General features: G+C 36.4%; 1 protein-coding gene across 2 annotated transcripts in view; it reads right to left on the bottom strand.

Moving 5' to 3' along the window:
• Positions 1–3866: 3866 nt before the first annotated feature.
• Positions 3867–19887, bottom strand: part of Cir1 (corepressor interacting with RBPJ, CIR1) — a 39895-nt gene continuing 23874 nt past the window's right edge. For both annotated transcript variants that reach the window (XM_027946122.2, XM_071619057.1), the window contains 3 exons: positions 8076–8182; positions 6825–6910; positions 3867–4861 (listed from right to left, as the gene is read on the bottom strand). In XM_027946122.2, coding sequence (XP_027801923.1) covers positions 4162–4861; positions 6825–6910; positions 8076–8182 — 893 coding nt within the window. In that variant the 3' untranslated portion in view covers positions 3867–4161. The remainder of the gene's footprint in view (positions 4862–6824; positions 6911–8075; positions 8183–19887) is intronic.

Below are 19887 nucleotides of genomic sequence, written 5' to 3'. Positions count from 1 at the left end.
TAGGGGAGTCTAGAGGCCTCCTAGCGCAAGAGGCGCATCTTCCAGAAAGGTTGTGCACCCTAATTCTCAGTCCATTTGAGAGTGCTCAAAAGATTGCCAGAAGCGTGTCGGGAAAGAAAACATCAGAGAATGCAGTGTGGCGTCATTTCTGGGGAGGGGAAGGGGCGACCCCAGTTCGGAACTCACCCTACCACCCTACCCTAGCCTCTTCCTGCTTCCTTTTGGTTTAGGGTGATGTCCTTGGAAGCCCGGCTCTGAACCGCACCAGAGTTCCCGGACCTCTACTTCTTCCCACCCCCTCGGGAAGTCTTTGGAGCAGTAGGGACAGAGGTTTTGTGTGTCTCCGAGTGGGGGAAGGCGGCTCACAGGCAGTGCAGCCGGAGCGTGCATTTCTCTCCAGTCCAAGCAATTCTTGGCATTTCATTCCGAACCTCGCTTCATTATTACTGTCACATTCTGGGGGTTCTGGGGTTCTATTAAGTGTGGTGTGAGGGAGGAGAAAAGGATAAGGTGGCGAAAAGTCTTCCTTTTCTGCCAGCAGGAACCGGGATTTAGGAGCCTCAATCAGGACAGCTCTCAGTTGCGTTTCCCAAAGCTAAGTTCCCTCGTTTCTATTTGTTCCTCACAACTTTTAAAAAGCATTTCTCCTTTTGATCTTAAAATGCTCCCAAGGCCCGCAGGTATTGCATGCCTTTCTTTATTTCTTTTCAAGAAGTGGTAACTATAGCAAAGGTTTCTTTTCAGAAAACCTAAATAAGATGTTTTAGTATCCTTTAGCTACTGGAGCTAAAAATGCAGCTTTCTTCCTGGTCTTAAGCACAGGGTGTGGAGGATGTGGCCTTTTTGACAGGCCTCCGCCAGCGTCTTGGCTCGCTGGTCGTTAAGTAAGAAAAGTGAAATGGGCCAAGTGGATTTTGAACTCTGAGCTTCAGGGCTAAAGCATACCAAAAATGTTCCTTGATTAAAATTGGGAAAGCCTGCTTCCAGCAGTGGGGATTTGATCTGTTTCTCTGTCAGCAAGCCGTCTCATGGAAGAACAGTAAGAAAGGTCGCTCCAAATCTTTCACATAAAAAGCTTTCTTCAGATTGCATCTGTATGATTCAAAACAAGATCGATTTCACATTGCAAGGTAAGCAGACCTGCTGCTACGCTGCAGCAACCTCTTACTATTTTGTCATTTATTAAAAGAAATTATAAGTAATTCACTATGTAGACATTCAGATAACTTAAGTCCTAACCTAGCAACCTGATCGTTCCTGGTCATTTGTAAATCGACAGCACCTCCTACAGGAATCAGTTTGTTAGTGTTACTTTAAGTGTTAGGCTTGGGGTAAAAGGATTAAGGGGATGTCCCCCAAACGTGTTCTATGCCTCTCAGTGCAGTTCCAGGCCTATGGACAAATCAAGAAATGTCTACATGTACCCAGATTCCTTTAAAAGAACTTCTCTATTAAGGGTAAGAAATATGACCAACCTCACCCGATGGATTTTCACAAAATTGTCACTTTGGAGTACTAATTTTGCCTGGTAATGGAGATTAACCTAGGGCCACTCTACCATAGATTAAAACTCAAGCCTTTTTTTACTTTACTGAGCTGGAGTGTGGCTAAGTTACCCAGGCTAGCCTCCAACTTGTGATCCTCCTGCCTTAGCCTCCTGGGTAGCCACTGAACCTAGACTGTTGAGGACTTTTGTTTGGGTTCTTAAATCATATTAAACTTGGAGGATTCTTCTTTGGCTTCTGTACTTCGAGGAATCTCTACACATAGAACTAGACAGATCCCCCCCTTTTTTTGAGGTTCATCTCTGGTTTTTACATTTCAAAAGCAAAAGTAGAATTAGGTGCCTAGAATTTTTATTAAAAAATCACTTCCCCCCTATATCATTAGGATGCACAAAGTACACTAGAAAAACCTCTTTAAAGCTGTTTATTATGTGTTATGACTGTGTGAAAATGCTTCCCTTCCATTTTTAAGTTTATGAAGTTAGAATGCTAGCTTATTGGGGTTGTTTAGCACACGCTTGGGTGACCAAGGCCATAAGACAAACAGCAAATTGACATCTTCCATAACTACGTGGGACTTTTTCTCTAAGAAAATTTTTCTCATAAAGAAATAGCACTTCATGGTTTCTCAATCTTAACAATGAAGAATTAAATCAGAGATTTAAAAATAAACAAACAAATCCTTACCCTAAGTACATGTATGAAGACACGAATGGTGTGACTATACTTTGTGTACAACCAGAGACATAAAAAATTGTGCTCCATGTGTGTACTATGAAATGCATTCTGCTGTCATTTGAAATTAACAAATTGGAATAATTTAAAAAACACACACACACACACCAAAAAACAAACAAACAAAAAAATACCTAACAGCTACTTTAAAGTTAAAAGTGGACTACACTTTTGTGAAAGTCAAAGTGAAAAGAAATATGTATTTCTTTAATTCATTCTTAATTACAAGATTCATTTTCAACATTTCTCTTCCTGAGTACTATATTGGTTCAGAAACCATTTTTAAAGCACTAAGTATTGCATAGGTTTTTACATTATGAAAATGATAAGTCTAAGAAGGTATAAGATAAAATAATCACTACAACACCGATGAACTTAAGGTGTAAATTAGCAGTCTATCAATTTTAAATGCACACTTATTAATACATATAATGTGAAGGAATGGGGTCTTTGAGATGAACTGTAAATTATGAAAGAACAGTGAAGGAGGAATTCAGGTTCCTCTCCCCTCCTCTAGTTCTCTTAATCTAAATAACCAAAGTGTTCCTTATACCTTAGTTTCTTTTAAATTGTAGCACACTTGTTTTCTGTGTGTGCAGACAAGAATAAGAGATATGTATCAGACTACTTGGAATGATTTTATTTAACTTTTCTTTCAAATTTACTTTCTTACAGAACCTAAGAAATTGTGACTGCCAACTATCAAAACCATCTAATCAATATTTATTTTGTATTAAATAACAGATGTCTTTAAAAAAGTAGAGCCCTAATAACAAAATATTATGTCCATGATGTGAAATGTTTTTTTTTAAATTGCATGTTACTTATGATTTGTGCTATTTTTTTCTAAATCTTTCCTTTGAAATATAGGAGAATTTACAGTTAAGTTTAAATATGTCTTATATTCTTATACTCATGAAATGTATTGAAATAGTCCATATTATTTCATTTGGGACATAATCTAAATGCTTGATCTTTTTAAGCAAAATCTGATAATAGTTATATGCCGGTAGTAGAAGGGCCATCTATGGTAGGTAGGATGGTCCTTCACAGATATACATGTCCTAACCCCAGAACCTGTACATATTACGTTACATGGAAAAGGAGGATTAGGATTGCTAATCTATTGATTTTAAAATAGGAGATTATCCTGGATTCTGCAGGTGGGCCCAATGTAATTTCAAGAGTCCTAAAAAAGTAGAAGAATGCCGAATATGGAAGGGTCTACTACTTGACTCCCCTTTGTTAGTTTTGAAAAATGGAGGAAGGGAGCCGGTAAAAAGCTGCAAAGGTGAGCAAACAGAATTTTTTTCCCCTGGAGCCCCCAGAAGGAACACAGTCCTGCCTCTGCCTTGATTTTTATTATGTTGTTCTAAGTTTGAGGTAAAATTCTATGCTACTTCTATGGGAGCATAGAAAGCTAATGGATCATCCAAATGTAAATAGCTTCCTCTGTAGAACAAAACACCTGAAAGGAGTTTAAAAGCCTTAAAGAAATATTAATAAATATCCCTTGTTTAATTCACACTAGTGAATTTCAATGATTACACTTTGCTTCAAGCAAATTCAAATCTTAAAAGTAATAACAAATTTGAATTGACCAAAAAGAAAATCAAATTATAACCATTCAATGTACTATCACTCTTTTAATGATGTTTCAGAACAAAGAAAATGTCAGAATTATATGGGGTTTTATCTAGTACAGGGGCACAAGAAACAGTTACCAACAGAAAATATTTCTACATTCTCAAAATACATTACTTACAAATATTTGCAAAATTCATTCTTATGGTTTTATATTTGAAATGACAGTTTACAGAGATGGAAAATTAAAATAGAGCTTTATTTATTACAAAGATAATAGTACGTAATTTAGCCCTTACTAAAAGTGTTTAGTAAGAAAGTGGAGATGCTTTTATTACTAGGTAACTGTTACATGTGGTCTCTTTATTCTCTCCCGACTTCTGCTTCTTTCTCTGTGGGTCCCTTTGGTGTGCTTATCTCCGGGATGCTCCCTGTGCATTCTTTCTCCTCTGTATACACTGGTGCCAGGGCTCCTGCTGTCATTTCCTCTGCTGCGCTCTTCACTGGGACTCCGCTGTGGCTGCTTCCTTATCTCCCTTTGCTTATAGCTACCAGGACTTCTGCTTCGGCTTCTCCTACTCCTCTCATCCCTGCTACAGCTTCTGCTGCTCCCCTCTTTTTTTTCTGATCCTCTTTTCTCTGGGCTGTGGTGGTGGCTTTTGGACCTGTGGCTATCAGGATAGCTCTGTTTGCTATTCTCTCCGGAACTCTCTTTTTTTAAAGACCTATTTTTTTCCTTGACTTTTTCCTTGTTACTATGACTATTAGAAAGTTTTTCATGAAGTTTTCTCTTCTTAGACTTGTCTTCTTCAGAATCACTGTTATTTCCTGAACATTTGTGTTTCTTTCTTTTCTTCTTTTCTTTGTCACTCTCACTACTGCTTTCTGAAGCTGTACTGGAGGAAGAGGAGGAGCAGGAGGAAGAGGAAGAGGAGGAGGATTTGCTTTTATGTTTTTTGTGTTTACTTCTGTTCTTCTGTAACTTTTTCTTTTTTCTATCTTTTTTCTTTTTTTTCTTTTCAAGTCTGTCCAATTTCCTGTAATTGGGGAAAAAATAGTAGCAAACTAAAAAATAGCCACTTCACCAACTATAAAATTGTTAATGGATAATATGCTTTCTTAGAAGCTACTAAAAAATAGTATTCATATATAAACAACTTATTTACTTTTATTAAATGACAAATCATTTTTTCCTTTTAAATTGTTCAAGGCATGTTTACATTATATTTAAGTAAATAAATGTATTAAGTCAATTCTCTGATTGTACTTCATCAATGGAAATGACTATTAAATTCTTACTGGGTTAGAATTTGAAGTTATTTAGTACTCTAAGGGAATGGTAATCCTGATCTAAAGAAAGCCTGTGAGGGATGGGATTGTGGCTCAGTGGCAAAGTGCTGGCCTCGCATGTATGAGGTACTGGGTTTGATCCTCAGCACCACATAAAAATATATACATAAAGGTATTGTGTCTATCTGCAATTAAAAAAAAAAAAAAGAGAGAAATATCTATATATATCTGAAAGCCTGTGAACGGTGTACACATTAGTTGAACCTATTGGAAACTTTCTGTGTATTATAGTATGAAAATATTAATATTACATTATCAGTATTCAAGAATAAATATTAATATTACATTATCAATATTCAAGAATATATTCTCCAAAAATTCCAAATAAAAATACTTTAAAAATTGATACCCTTAGGGCTGGGGTTGTGGCTCAGTGGTAGAAAGCGTGCCTAGCATGTCTGAGACACTGGGTTTTATTCTCAGCACCACATATAAATAAAATAACATAAAGGTCCATTGACAACTAAAAAAAAAAAAAGATACCCTTAGCTGTGCATGGTGGTGCATGCCTGTAATCTTAAGCTACTTGGGAAGCTGAGGCAGGAGGATGGCAAGTTCAAGACCAGCCCTAGCAACTTAGGCTCAAAACCCTGTCTCCAAATAATAAACAAAAAGGACTGGGGATGTAATTCAGTGGTAAACCACCCCTGAGTTCCATCACCAGTACCACAAAAATAAATAAAAATTGATGACCTTTCTAGGTTTGTGTAACAAAACAATCACATACTACTTTTCAACAACTGTTCAGTTTTCTAAATAATTAGAGCAATTCTATCAGGGCATTGAGAATTTCTAAAGACTAATATGCAGTCTCAGAAGAGTAACTTCTTGTTTATATGGTATGTTTGAGTTTCTCTGAGGTAAGTGTCTTCACTGGCTTTTGTCAGCCATTCTTAAAACTCTACTTCCTGAGAACATCATGAGCTCCCTCTATTGGACTCAGCAGACATTTCTTAGATTTATTAATCCAAAGGTAGTCTAATATAAAGTTTACATGTACCTTAAACATTCTTTCAGCATTTCTCAAAAATTTATAAGATGTAGAAAGAAAACAAAGACACATGGGCAAAAACATTTTCTTTCTTCCTTTTTTTGGTACCCGGAATTGAACTCAGGGGCACTCAACCAGTGAGCCACACCCCCAGCCCTATTTTGTATTTTATTTAGAGACAGGGTCTCACTGGGTTGCTTAGCAAGCCTCCTTTTGCTGAGGCTAGCTTTGAACTCGGGATCATCTTGCCTCAGTCTCCTGAGCTGCTGGGATTACAGGCATGTGCCACCACTCCCAGCACCAAAAATATTTTCTAAGAACAAACTGTGCAAAGATACACACAAATCTATTCTGAAAAGTAAAACCTACAAATAAGTCAATTTTCAAATTAAATATACTGAAAAGTGCAATAGTTTGTGGTATTATCCAAGTACACAATCTTATATTATTGAAAAAAAAAAGACAACAGAATTGTATTACTATGGCTGAAGAATAAATCAACATATGCATATTAAATAGCTTCAAGACCTCTTAGTTCTGCTGGGGGTGTAGCTTAGTGGTAGCACACTTGCCTTGTAGTGCATGAGGCCCTGCTTCAGATCTCCAGCACCACAAACATGCACACACAAAATCTATTAAATGTATGCTTTTCTAATTACCTGAGAAGTTTTTCTTTTTGTTTGGTTGTGAGTGACTTTAAGAATTCCACTTCTGGATCCTCTTCACCCTCACTTGCAACATACTCCTGAGTCAACAAAGACATCAAATTGCTAAATTTTCAGACAAGTAGTTATCAGGAAAGAAAACATTCATAGAACAAGAATTTTTTTTTTTTAGGGACATACTATAGATGAATATGGTATTTTGGACTAGGAACTGCAAATGGAATTTTTTCTTTTTCTTCTTTTTGGTACCAGGGATTGAACTTAGGGATGCTCAACCACTGAGCCACATCCCCAGCCCTATTTTTTGTATTTTATTTAGAAACAGGGTCTCACTGAGTTGTAAGTGCCTTGCCTTTGCTGAAGCTGGCTTTGAACTCGTGATCCTCCTGTCTCAGCCTTGTGAGCTGTTGACATTACAGATATATCTTACTGTACTCGGCTGCGAATGGAATTTTTAAAATTTCTTTGTAGTCTACCTGTTACAATGGATCATAAGATGTTAATACAACTGCCTTGCTAACATTAGAAAACTTTATCAGGAAGAAAAGAAAAACAATCTTTAGATTTCTTGAATTTCAGCATTTTCCTATTTAAATATTTTATCTTTAAAATAATTTAATGAAATTTAAAAAAACAAGAAGATCATGAGGGGCTGGGAGTGTAGCTCACGGGTAGGGCACTTGTCTAGCATGTAACTAATTACCAACACTGTAAAAAAAAAAAGAAAGAAAGAAAAAAAAAGATCATGAATCTTATAGGAAGGTCAAAATATCCACAGATATCCATAATTTTAGCCTTTATAATTTTAATTGTATGTTATCGAATACATACTAATACAACCCTTCAAACTCAACTATTTTCTAACTTTAATAAATTAAAAAAGTTTAAAAATATTTTCTATAATTTTTAGGAGTTTGCCTATATATTTCTTACCATTAGTTCAATTTAATGTCATGTCAGGGGTGAGTTGGCAGGAAGGGAAAAACAATCTTAACACTCATTCGGTTATTTTATCCATATAAACACAGAGGAGCCGTTTCATTTATTAAAATATAGGTTTATAAACAATTTCTCATTTAGGTTAAAATAATAAAGAGGCAAAATCAAAATGCATTTTAGGAATTTTCTTTGCTCTATGTGACTTTCCTATGGATATATGCATATTGGAAACATTAAGTAGCAATTCACAAGCAATCACATTTAGATTTATAGACATTTTCAGCTTACTGATAAAAAGATCATTACCTGTGATGGATCATTTGCGGTCAAGTTTCTCCCCAGTACATTTCGTTTCAGTGCAAACCCACTGTTTCTCATCTCCGCTATTAGCTCCGAGGGGTGCATCGATGGCCCTGTTCACAAAAATCACAGTTTGAATGTATCATTTATATCTCTCTACCTTTTTCGGACTCCACAGTAGGAATGCAGTTGAAGCTTTGTTAAGTAAAATCACAGCTAAATCAACTCAATAATCTTCTGCTGAGCAAATAATCAGATATGATTTTCTAAAACAGCAGTCTGGAGATTCAGAATAGAAAATAATTGCATTTTTCTTTACGTGCAAGGGGATTCTCTTATGCAACTTTGTCATATTGAAAAAGATATATTTACATGTTGTTTGGTTGGAAGTTTTTAGTATAAGATCAAAACAAAATGACAAACTACAATTAAACTTTTAATAGTTACTCTCTCAGTAAGAATTCACTTAGAAGAGATATTTTTACAGGTACATACACAATTTATTATCCTACTTTCCAAAAGAAAATTCCTTACCCCTGCTTATCAAACACCAATATTGAATACAGTGCTGTGGGGTTGATATTATCAACAGTCTTGCCCCCATGTCTACTGAGTAACGACTAGGCTCTTTAATCTCACTTATAGAATATGCCCAGATTTTGAAATTTCTAGTTATTAGTTTTGGGTTGATAAAAGCAATTTTAGGATAGGTATAGGTGTGCATATTTTACATTTTTCATAAGCTACTGTTTGCAAAATCCCAAACTGAAAAGTGTGATATGGACTAACAGAATATACATTATAAAAAAAAGTTGAAAGGTCTGTCCTATTCCCTCAAAATAAGGCTATGTAAAGCAGAAGAGATTCTTCACTCTTAATTTTCTTTTTCTTTTAAATATTTTTAGTTGTAGATGGATACAATGCCTTTATTTTACTCATTTATTTTTATGTGGTGCTGAGGATCGAACCCAGTGCCTCACATGTGCTAGGCAAGCCTTCTACCACTGAGCCACAACCCTAGCTCCTTCTTTTCTATATTCCTGTTCCATTTTATTTTCCATGTAGCTAGCAAACTGACAACATTTCATGTTAACTACATCCAAATTTATGTACATTAGCTTAAATGAACTACCCTGGGCCACATGTCTGTAATACAAGGAAGACCGAGACAGTTACTGAAGACAAGGACTTCATAACAGATGGTAGGAGACAGAGAAACATTCAGAAACAGATTCTCTAGTTTGCTGATTAAAAATTTTGTCTATTTTTTTCCTTTTCTCTTCTTTATTGGTCTTTTACCACTTATTTATTAATAGGGTAACTATCTGTTACCATGGAAAACAAAAGGCAATCAATCCAAATCTGTTCACTTGTCAATAGCAGCTTTGGTAAAACTAGGTGGAAAAGGGTACTGCTCTCTAGGCTTTACCATTCTAGTCATGTTATCAAGAAAAACTGAATGGCTACTCTAGCTATGAAGGAGAGAATAGGGAGGAAACTGCCTATCATTGACATATGGGGAGAGTTCATATTTAATTCCTATGGATTATTTTAATGACCCTTTAAAAATTACAATATGGTTGCATATATTGACAATAAAAATCAAATTTCAGGGGCTGGGGTTGTAGCTCAGTGGTAGAGTGCTTGCCTACTACATGTGAGACACTGGGTTTGATCCTCAGTACCACATAAAAATAAGTAAATACACTGGGGCATGTAATCCCAGTGGCTCAGGAGGCTGAGACAGGAGGACCACAAGTACAAAGCCAGCCTCAGCCAGTGGTTAAGTGCCCCTGGGTTCAATTCTTGGTACCTCCCCCCCACCAAAAAAAAAGTAAATAAAATAAGGGTATTGTGTCCATCTACAACTAAAAATTTAAAAAATTCAAAATTTAAGTATTAGTTACTAGTTGTCTCTAAATGGCATAAAAGTGCTCATACGATTAATGGCTTCACATGAATGAATAACAGCTCCGTGTATTTCAGTGGTAGAATGCTTACCTAGTGTATCTGCAAAGACGTGGATTTGAGCCACAGCACAGCAAAACCCAAAAACCCCAAACCCCGAACCCAAAACAAAATTGGTGGGATTCTCAAATTTCACATGTAGGAACATACTTTTAGAAAGTAGAAAATGTGTCCTCTGAACTGTCAAAAATGCAATTCCCTGTTAACTTTATTAGATGTCATATAAATTCAGAAAGCAAATATGCTAAGAATTAAGATAAAAACCACTCTAGTACAGGGCCAAAGAGCTTGGTCATTAGGATGAGAGGTTACCACTAATTTCATTAGTTTCCATCACAAGATGGATAATTTTAATGTTTTAGAAAGCATGCATTTTTTACAGTACTTCCAACTACTTCAAGAAAATGATCTCTTTCATCAATGTGACAGAGTATACAGATTACACAACAACTATTACTCTTATGGCATTTATATTTCTTAAAACCCCAACCGAACTTTGTGCAGTACAAAAACAGCATACATTACTACTTTGTAAATAGTGTTTAGTGAAGTGCCTGACAAACAGTACTCAATTAATAGTAACAATTCATTTTTACCAGTAGCAATATAATCTGTATGATTATTTTATAACTGTTTATAATTCTTAAAAATTGTTCTTAGTAGTAACATTTTTCAAATCTAGTCTTATTCACCTTTATTTTTTGGGTACTGGGGATTTATTTAGTTGTTTTTTTTTTGTGTGTGTGTGTGTGTAGTGCTGGGGATCAAACCCAGTACCTCATGTGTACTAGGCAAGCACTCTTCCACTGAGCCACAACCCCAGCCCAGTATTGGGGATTGAACCCAGTGGTTATTAACCACTGAGACACATTCCTAGCACATTTTACTTTTTATTTTGAGGCAAGATCTTGCTGAGTTGCTTAGGGGTCTCAACCTTGTGATCTACCTGCTTCAGCCTCCGGAGTCACTGGAACTACAGGAGTGCACCACCATACCTGGCTTATTTTTGTACTTAAATCTCCTAGCATCAAAAGTTCTAGGTTTAAATCTCTGTGTTTAGAAGATGTGACAAGTTTAATTAAGATATATTTAGCAAGACATCTTTATACTTTCATGTCACTATGGCAGTGGCTATGTAGAGTTACAATGACAGAAATGACACTAGGCTGAGAACTCAAAATTCATTGATAATACAGATATGCTAATAAAATAGATTATGCAAATGTTCAAATACAAAAAATACTACATTTTTAATGTATGATATCTTAATTTAAATTACAAATGGAGTTGGGTCTCAGGAATATTTAGTTAACTCTTAAATTTACTATGGCAGAATAATTCTAGAGATTTCAGTAAAACGTAGACTTGCGAGGGCTTTCTACATCACTCAGCCACACTAGGTTAGGCCTCTATAGCATAAAAAACAATTTCTGATTTAGAAAGCAAGTCCATTGAAGGAATTACTCTCAATATTAATTTATTCTGCAAACTTTTCTTATTGTAATATGGCAATATTGTAAAGTGTCAAAGTACCAATAGTGCTATGGTGTTCAGTTCTATATACTAATTAGACATGGACTATGTTCTCCCAGGAAAAATACCATGTAATCAGTAACTCAGGAAAGAAAAAATTCTCAGAAGGTAAATTAAGCTGCACAAATTATGTTTGTAAGGGGCTGAATCTACTCATTAAGGACATTTTTTTTTTAAATTTTTTTTTTTATATTTATTTTTTAGTTTTTGTCAGACATAACATCTTTGTTTGTATGTGGTGTTGAGGATCGAACCCGGGCTGCACACATGCCAGGCGAGTGCGCTACCGCTTGAGCCACATCCCCAGCCCAAGGACATTTATTTTAGCCAGGCTCACTAGTACATACCAGTAATCCCAGCTATTTGAGAGGTCAAGGCAAGAAGATCACAAGTTTGAGAGCTGTGTGGGTAATTTAGCGAGACCCTGTCTGGGGAGGTGGGGTGTATATGGGGATGTAGCTCAGTGTTAGAGCATGTTTGAGGCCCTTGGCTCAATCCCCCGGGTTCGATCCTCAGCACCACATAAAAATAAAATAAAGATATTGTGTCCACCTAAAGCTAAAAAATAAATATTTAAAAAAATATATAAAACTGAACAAAAGCAATGAGCAATAGAAGGTCAAAAATATTCTGTAGTAAAATAGGTATTTTATCCCAGATAAATATACAAAGCCAAAGGTCTGGCTATGAGGAAAGGCCACAAATCTGACTCCTCCACAATTAGAAGACAGCAGTCCCAGGTGAATGCCACAAATGGCACAAGGGGGAGACTAAGGTGGAAGACAAGACAGACCCTTGTTGTGTTCCGCTTCTAGAGTTAGGTCCATCTACTATTCCCACTGTCAGATGTATCTTCCATTCTGAGTTCATTATTCTTTTTAAATGAAGTATTGTCTAAAAATTTATGGTATAAGAGAGGATGAATTGTAGGTTGAGTAAGGCTTCATTATAAATGCCTTTTTATCCTTCCCCAAATTTTACATGTTAATTTATAGGGATGTTGTTGTTTGCTAAACTAAACTGCTATTCTGAAAGTGAATACAGTTTTGCTCGCTTTTACTATGGTGATCTATTTTTTTCCCTTTCCAATATATGTGTGTGTTTAGTGGTGTCGGGGATTGATCCCAGGGATTTTGTGTGCTAGGCAAGCAATCTTTTTCTTAACTATATCCCTAGCCCAACTATATCTTTTAAGTTTAATTTTATGGTACAGAATGTTTCAAACCTATGTAACATAGCTTCAAGCATTTACTATTTTACCATTCTTGTTTCATCTATTACATCCAACTTTCTTTTCTGGAAAAGTATTTTAAGTAAAATCTCAGATATCACTTTGGTATGAATCAGTAAGGACAATTTCTTAAAACTGCAATATTTTTATTATACCTATCAATATTGATAATTTAAAAAACCATCTAATATCCAGTTTATATTTAAATTTCTCCAATTGTATCTAGTTTTCTAATCTTAAAAAATTTACCCACTCCTTCCCTTCACCCTGCTATTCATTTGTTGAAGAAACCAGGTAATCTGTCCTGTTAAATATCCCACATTATGGAGGGTGATACTGTTGAACATGTTCTTCTAGCTCCTTAATTTTCTGTAAATTGGTAGTTGGATCTACAGGTTTATTACTAGATTATTTTAATATTACCTTTGGAATAATATATAGAAAATCTTCCAAAAAGTTTGTATTCCAGAAAATGATAGCCCCAAAACATATCTCTAATTAAGCAAATCAGGCTAGTAAGACTTCTCCTTGGTATGTTCTGTAACCCCTTTTACCATGTATTTACTGCGGCCTTAGTTGAACAGCAGCATAAACTTGAAAATGTGTATTTTAAAATAACACTCCTTGGCTGGTGGTGCTGCATGCCCCATAACTTTAGCTACTCAGGAGGCCCAGGTAGGAAGATCACAAGTTCAAGGCCATCCTGGGCAACCTGGAGACACTGCTGGAGAGACACTGCCTCAAAATAAAAAAGAGAGCTGAGGATAAAGTTGGGTGGTAGAGTAACCCAGGATTTAATCTCCAAGAATGTATAAGTAAATAAATAAATAAGATCAATAACCCCCCTGCACTGGGGATGCAGCTTAGTGGTAGAGCTTTTGACTGACAATTCTGAAGCCCTGTGTTCGACCCCTAGTAACACTAGAAACAAACAAGCAAGCCAAACCACCACTACCAACAAAACCCCCCAAACACCCAGTGGTTGGTTGGGAGTATACAGCTCAGTGGCAGAGCACCTGCTTAGCATGCACGAGACTGTGGGTTCAATCCCCAGAATGAATACAAATAAGTAAATCATCATATATTATCACAAATAAAAGAAAACATGACTATCATTTCCATGAAAGCATAATCTTCTGTCCTTTTTTCTTTCCTAAGGTTAAACTGACTATGACACTTAGAAACACTATTTATAGTACATTATTAAGAGGGAGATCTAGGTCTTGTGGGAATTATTGAGAATTACCTCATACTTATTTTACTGTAACCATTTTGCTTTTAAGAAAGCTTATAGAAAGTTGTCTTTTTAAAAAGACTAAAAAAGGGGCACAGTAGGAACATGCAGCATAATTCCCAGGGAAAAAAGTGAACAAAGCTATTAATAAAGTGTGTGGGTGATTTTTATTTATATAGATGAGAATGTTTTATGTATGATTTTCTAAAGGTTATGCAAGAACCAATTGTACTGAATTGTAATAAAACTGCTCCATACTGGGAATTTTCCTGACACACTGCCAGTTCATCTTTGAGGAGGCTGGAAACAATAGGATTTCTTATTGCCCTCATCCCAAGTTCATACTGAAGATAGCTAACTGATCTCTACTAAAACACACAATATAAAGGAAAATTAAACATTTCATTTTAGTCCATGTGTCTAAAAAATATACAAAGGCAAAAAAATATCAAACTGTCCTTATTATATGCTAGTAAAAATTACTATTTATTAAAATCAACCTTGATTTACAGAATCAGTATGAAGATATTTGACACATATTTGATTATATCTTTATAACTTGTTTTCAACTTAATTTATATGCAAATATTACAGTGGTGATACAACCAGCAATAATAAAGTTAATCATGGTGGCGCAGGCCTGTAATCCCAATGAGTCAGGAAGTTAAGGCAGGAAGATCACAAGTTCGAGGTAAGCATCAGCAACTTAGTTAGCAAGGCCCTAAGCAACACAGTGAAACCCTGTCTCAAAATAAAAAGGGCTGGATATGTAGCTCAGTGGTAAAGTGCCCCTGGGTTAAATCCCTAGCGCCAAAACAAAAAACTAAAAACTAAACCAAACAAAAAACCAGGTATGACTAATAGATGGGATTAGAAATTCATGATTAGAGGAGGCAGACCAGAAAGGGACAGATAGGAATTTTCTAGGGTGATGGTAATGCTCCTTATCTTGTCAGGTATGTTTGTTACCAGGTGTGTACATTTGCCAAACTTAAACCCTATACTTAAGACTAGTGTATTTTATTAAAAAAAAAAAAAAAGTTACATCTTTTCAGTCACTAGTAATTACTGAGTGACTATGATACTATAGACTCTCGCTATACCCATATATATTTTGTATGTATATAATTGAGGAGAGCCCTGTATAGGGAATTTGAACTTATGTATCCCTAGTACATAACACAGAAAATTCTTTTTTAAAATTTGTGTGTGTTAGTGAGGGCTTGTTATTTCATCTTACTAGAACTTCTCAAGAACTTGGATTTTACCTTTAAACTTATAATATTTTGGGGAAAATTAGTTCATAAGTAAAACACATTATAATTTCTATTATAAAATATAATCAGAGGAAGCCAGCACATGCCTATAATCCCAGTGGCTAGGGAGACTGAGACAGGAGGATTGAGAGTTCAAAGCCAGCCTCAGCAAAAGGGAGGTACTAAGCAACTCAGTGTGACTTTGGCTCTAAATAAAATACAAAAATGGGCTGTGGATTTGGCTCAGTGGTCGAGTGTCCCTGAGTTCAATCCCTGGTACCCCTCATATATACTCATATATGTATATATATAATTAAGAGGAGATGATCAACAATGATGTTTATTAGCAAAGCCTTTCTATTCACTAACTATACTATTATTTACTAAGTATGTACATTGTTTAAGGCAATGGGGATACAAAAATAAATAAGGCCCTATCTCAGAAAAACTTAAGATTTTTCAGGAATAAGATAGAATTTGAATTAGATTTTCAAATTCTCGTAGAATTTAGAAAAGGTAAAAAGCAAAGCATTTGGAACATGATGAAGGTTAATATTAAGTTTATTATGTTTGATTTGGGTAGAAGAATTAGTTTTACTAGGTGTACTGAATTCCATTCATTCTCCTTTTCCTTCCTGGGTAATCTCAAACTAATTTCTATTACTTGAGGCTGGCAGACCTTGAAAGGATGCAATGATGTTAATACGAAGAGATATGTAAGAGAGAATTATGATTGTTATCTGAGAATCATAATACCCCTTTGAGAATGTGGGAGTTGTAGCCTCTTCTAGTCCCACACATGCCTTTAACACAGAACAGAGTCATTTAGAACAGGACTGTAATTAATTTGTTCACATCAGTAGAATTTCAAGGAACAGACACTTTAACAAATTTAATCACTAATTTATAATAATATATATAAATAGTCTGAAATAACTTAACCACTGGTGTCACTTAAAATTTAAAGTACTAGTAAAGAGTATCATTTTGACTTCTGCCACAATATGACTTGACAAGTTTTACTAGATAAACTTCTCTCTCTTTTTATTTGGTACCAGGGATTGAACCCAGGGGCGATTAACCACTGAGCCACACCCTAGCCTTTTTTAATATTTTGAAACAGGGTCTTGGTAAGTTGCTGAGGGCCTTGCCAAGTTGCTGAGGCTGGCTTTGAACTTACAATCCTCCCTCTTCAGCCTCCTGAGCCACTGGGATTATAGGTGTGCACCACTGTGCCCAGCCTAGATAAATCTCTTTAATAGTCCACATTTTTTTTCAACTACTACCTAGCTTGCATAAAATATTTAACAACATAAAATCATCTACATATAGAGGAAAAAAGGTAAATCAACCACAATCAAGTATAAGCACTTGTGATCAACTATCTTATAAAGGAGAGAATTGGTGCTTAACTTCTTTATTTTCAAGTCAATTTTTTGGTAGTTGTAATATCTGCCTGTTATGGTCTGAATATAGTTTGACCCCACCAAAACACATGTTGAGCCTTGGTTCCCAGTGTCATGGTACTGAGAGGTAGTGGGACCTTTAAGAAGTGTTTAGTCCCTGAGGGATCAACGCTCATAAAGGGATTAATGCTCTCTAGTGTGAGGAAGGAAGGGAAGGAAGGAGGGACAGAAGGAGGGAGCTCTCACTCTCTCTCATAGGACAGGATTAATAACCTCTGTAGAGGATTATTATAAAGTATGCCCACATGTTCTTCCGCTTCCCAAGCTGAAACAGCATGAGGCCCTTACTAGGAGCCAAGCAGAAGCCAGTGCCAACTTCCCAGCCTCTAGAATCATGGGCCATAATAAATCTCTATTCTTTATAAATCACCCAGTCTGCTGGGCATGGTGGCACACGCCTATAATCCCAGCAGCTCAGGAGGCTAAGGCAGGAGGACTAGGAGTTCAAAGCCAGCCTCAGCAACTTGGCAAGGCCCTAAGCAACTTAATGGGACCCTGTCTCTAAACAAAGTCTAAAACAGGGCTGGGGATGGATGTGGCTCAGTGGTTAAGTGTCCCTGGGTTCAATCCCCATTACACATCAATCAATCACATATTCTCAGGTATTTTGTTGGAGCAACAGAAAATGGACTAAGATACTGCATCGCTTTAATGAGATTTTGGTAACAAATGTTTTTTATGGAGAAGGATTATGTTGGAAGACTGAAAAATGTCTGCCAAGGATTGCAGGGCTGGGGCTGGGGATGTGGCTCAAGCGGTAGCGCGCTAGCCTGGCATGCATGGGGCGCTGGGTTCGATCCTCAGCACCACATTAAAAAAAAAATATGTTGTGTCTACCGAAAACTAAAAAATAAATATTAAAAAATTCTTTCTCTCTCTAAAAAAGAAAAAGAGATGCAGGGCTATCTTCATAGATATGCTGGTAGGACTGAACCTCTTCAAGGAGCTGTATATAAGAACTCCATAACAGATTCAATATAACAGATTCTGGGGGTGCCAGAAGGGCTAAGTTTATCATTTACCTTTCTACAGACAGTCCCTCCAGCATGCTTCTAAGTGTCTTCTTAGCAAAGCTTATGATAAGACAATTATTAAATTTCTCAAACATGTTCCCAAGCAATAAAAAATGCCTTCAAACATGAAAGGCTGATGATAAGACTGAGGAGCAGCACATGGAAGTTTCTGTTGTAGAAAAACTTTTATCAGTACTATGGCTTCATAGAACACTCTTCAAGAAAAATCAAGAGGGAAATTTAGGCAAGGAAAAGAGCACTGTACACGAATCTTTGTGCAAATGTACAATAAGGCTTTCCTTAGGGCTGGGGATACTAGCATCCTTGAGACCCTGGGTTCAATCCCTAGCATTGCAGAGAAGAAAAAAAGGCATTTCTTACTTTGAACATTTATTCATTTTTTGGATTGTTCCAGAATGCTAAAAGCTACGTATAAATGAGATTAGGTAGAGATATTAAAACATTAAGTACCTATTATCATCTTAGCTGTTTGTGGGATGTCTGGAACTCAAGACTTGGGCAATATAAAGAAAATGCAATTTTGTCTAATATATCTAGTAATACTGTTTTAAATTTGCTTTTATATAAAAAGCTTGAAAGTCCTCCTATTTTCACATGAAGAAAAGAGCTAAAAAACATGAAAATCGACCAACTCAGATCTTTAGAAAACTGAGGATGCAGGGCAAAATGACATCTGAAAACTGGAGACAGGTGACATACAGAATTTATAGCTTGTTGGTATCAGAAACCATTGCTGAGAGAAGAGAAAGCAACTGGTAGGAATATTTAAGGTACTGCCTGATTGTTGGAGTCTTGAGGGACTAACTTGAGAGAGAAAAACTCTTGAGGGCCAGGCTTAGAAGGGTCCCACACTTTGATGAATCTTGTTTCTAGGAGTCTTATCTGGTTCTCACTGTGAAGACCAAAGAATAATCCCCTTGTCCTTTCCTTGTATCAATGGGAAGGGGAAAGTAACCATTTTGAAATATGCTCAGTACACTTTTTTGTCTTTAACAAATGCTTACTCTTTAGGGAAACTCTCTTGCCAAAGGTATTTTGTCAAATACCTACATGGGGTAAAAAATCTGAGAAGTGTAGGGGAAATGCTGAGAAGCATTTGTGAAGGTTACAACCAGGAGGGGCATAGGCTAACTAAAAGACTAATACCTAATCACATGACTATAGAATGCTTCACCTTCTCCCACATCTTATTACCACCTTAAAGGTATTATAAATGAAAGAAATGAAGCGCTCAGACTCGACTCTTTTTTTTTTTTTAAAGAGAGAGGGAGAGAGAGGGAGAGAGAGAGGGAGAATTTTAATATTTTTTAGTTTTCAGCGGACACAACATCTTTTTATTTGTATGTGGTGCTGAGGATAGAACCCGGGCCGCACGCATGCTAGGTGAGCGCGCTACCGCTTGAGCCACATCCCCCGCCCTCAGACTCTTAATGTTAAAGAAGGAATCTCTTGGGAAATCAAAAAATAAGGAGACACTAGAGGAATTTTAGCCTCAAACATCTATAGCTACAACAAACAGTCCATACTGCCTAACTCCAAGGCAGATAAATATAAAACCTCTCAGTAAAGACCTATTTACATAAGTTCCATTTATCTGATACACTATGTCTGGCTTTCAACAAAAAATTTCAAGGCATGTGGTAGGGTGGGTGGGGACGGAGGAGGAGGGGAGAGGGAAAGAGGGAGAAGGAGAGAAGGAGAGAGGGAGAGAGGGAGGGAGGGAGGGAGGGAGGGGGGGGAGAGAGAGAGAGAGAGAGAGAATCTGAAGAAAAAGGCAAGTATTACAACCAAACTCAGATATGGCAGAGACTGTGGAATTATCAGACTGGAGATTTGAAAGCTAAGATTGCTATGCTAAGGGCTCTAATGAAAAAAGTGGACTACATTTATAATAGATGGATAATACAGGCAGAAATCTGGAACTCTAAAAAAAGAAGCAAAAAAGAAATACTAGCAATAAAAAGTACTAACAGAGGGCTGGGATTGTGCTTAATGGTAAGAGCACTTGCCTAGTATGTGTGAGGCACTGTGCTCAATTCTCACCATCGCACATAAATAAGTAAGTAAATAAATAAATAAAATAAAGGTGCAACAAC

The sequence above is a fragment of the Marmota flaviventris genome, chromosome 11, assembly GCF_047511675.1.
Source record: "Marmota flaviventris isolate mMarFla1 chromosome 11, mMarFla1.hap1, whole genome shotgun sequence".
Lineage (NCBI taxonomy): Eukaryota > Metazoa > Chordata > Mammalia > Rodentia > Sciuridae > Marmota > Marmota flaviventris.
This window is presented reverse-complemented; position numbering and strand designations above follow the sequence as displayed.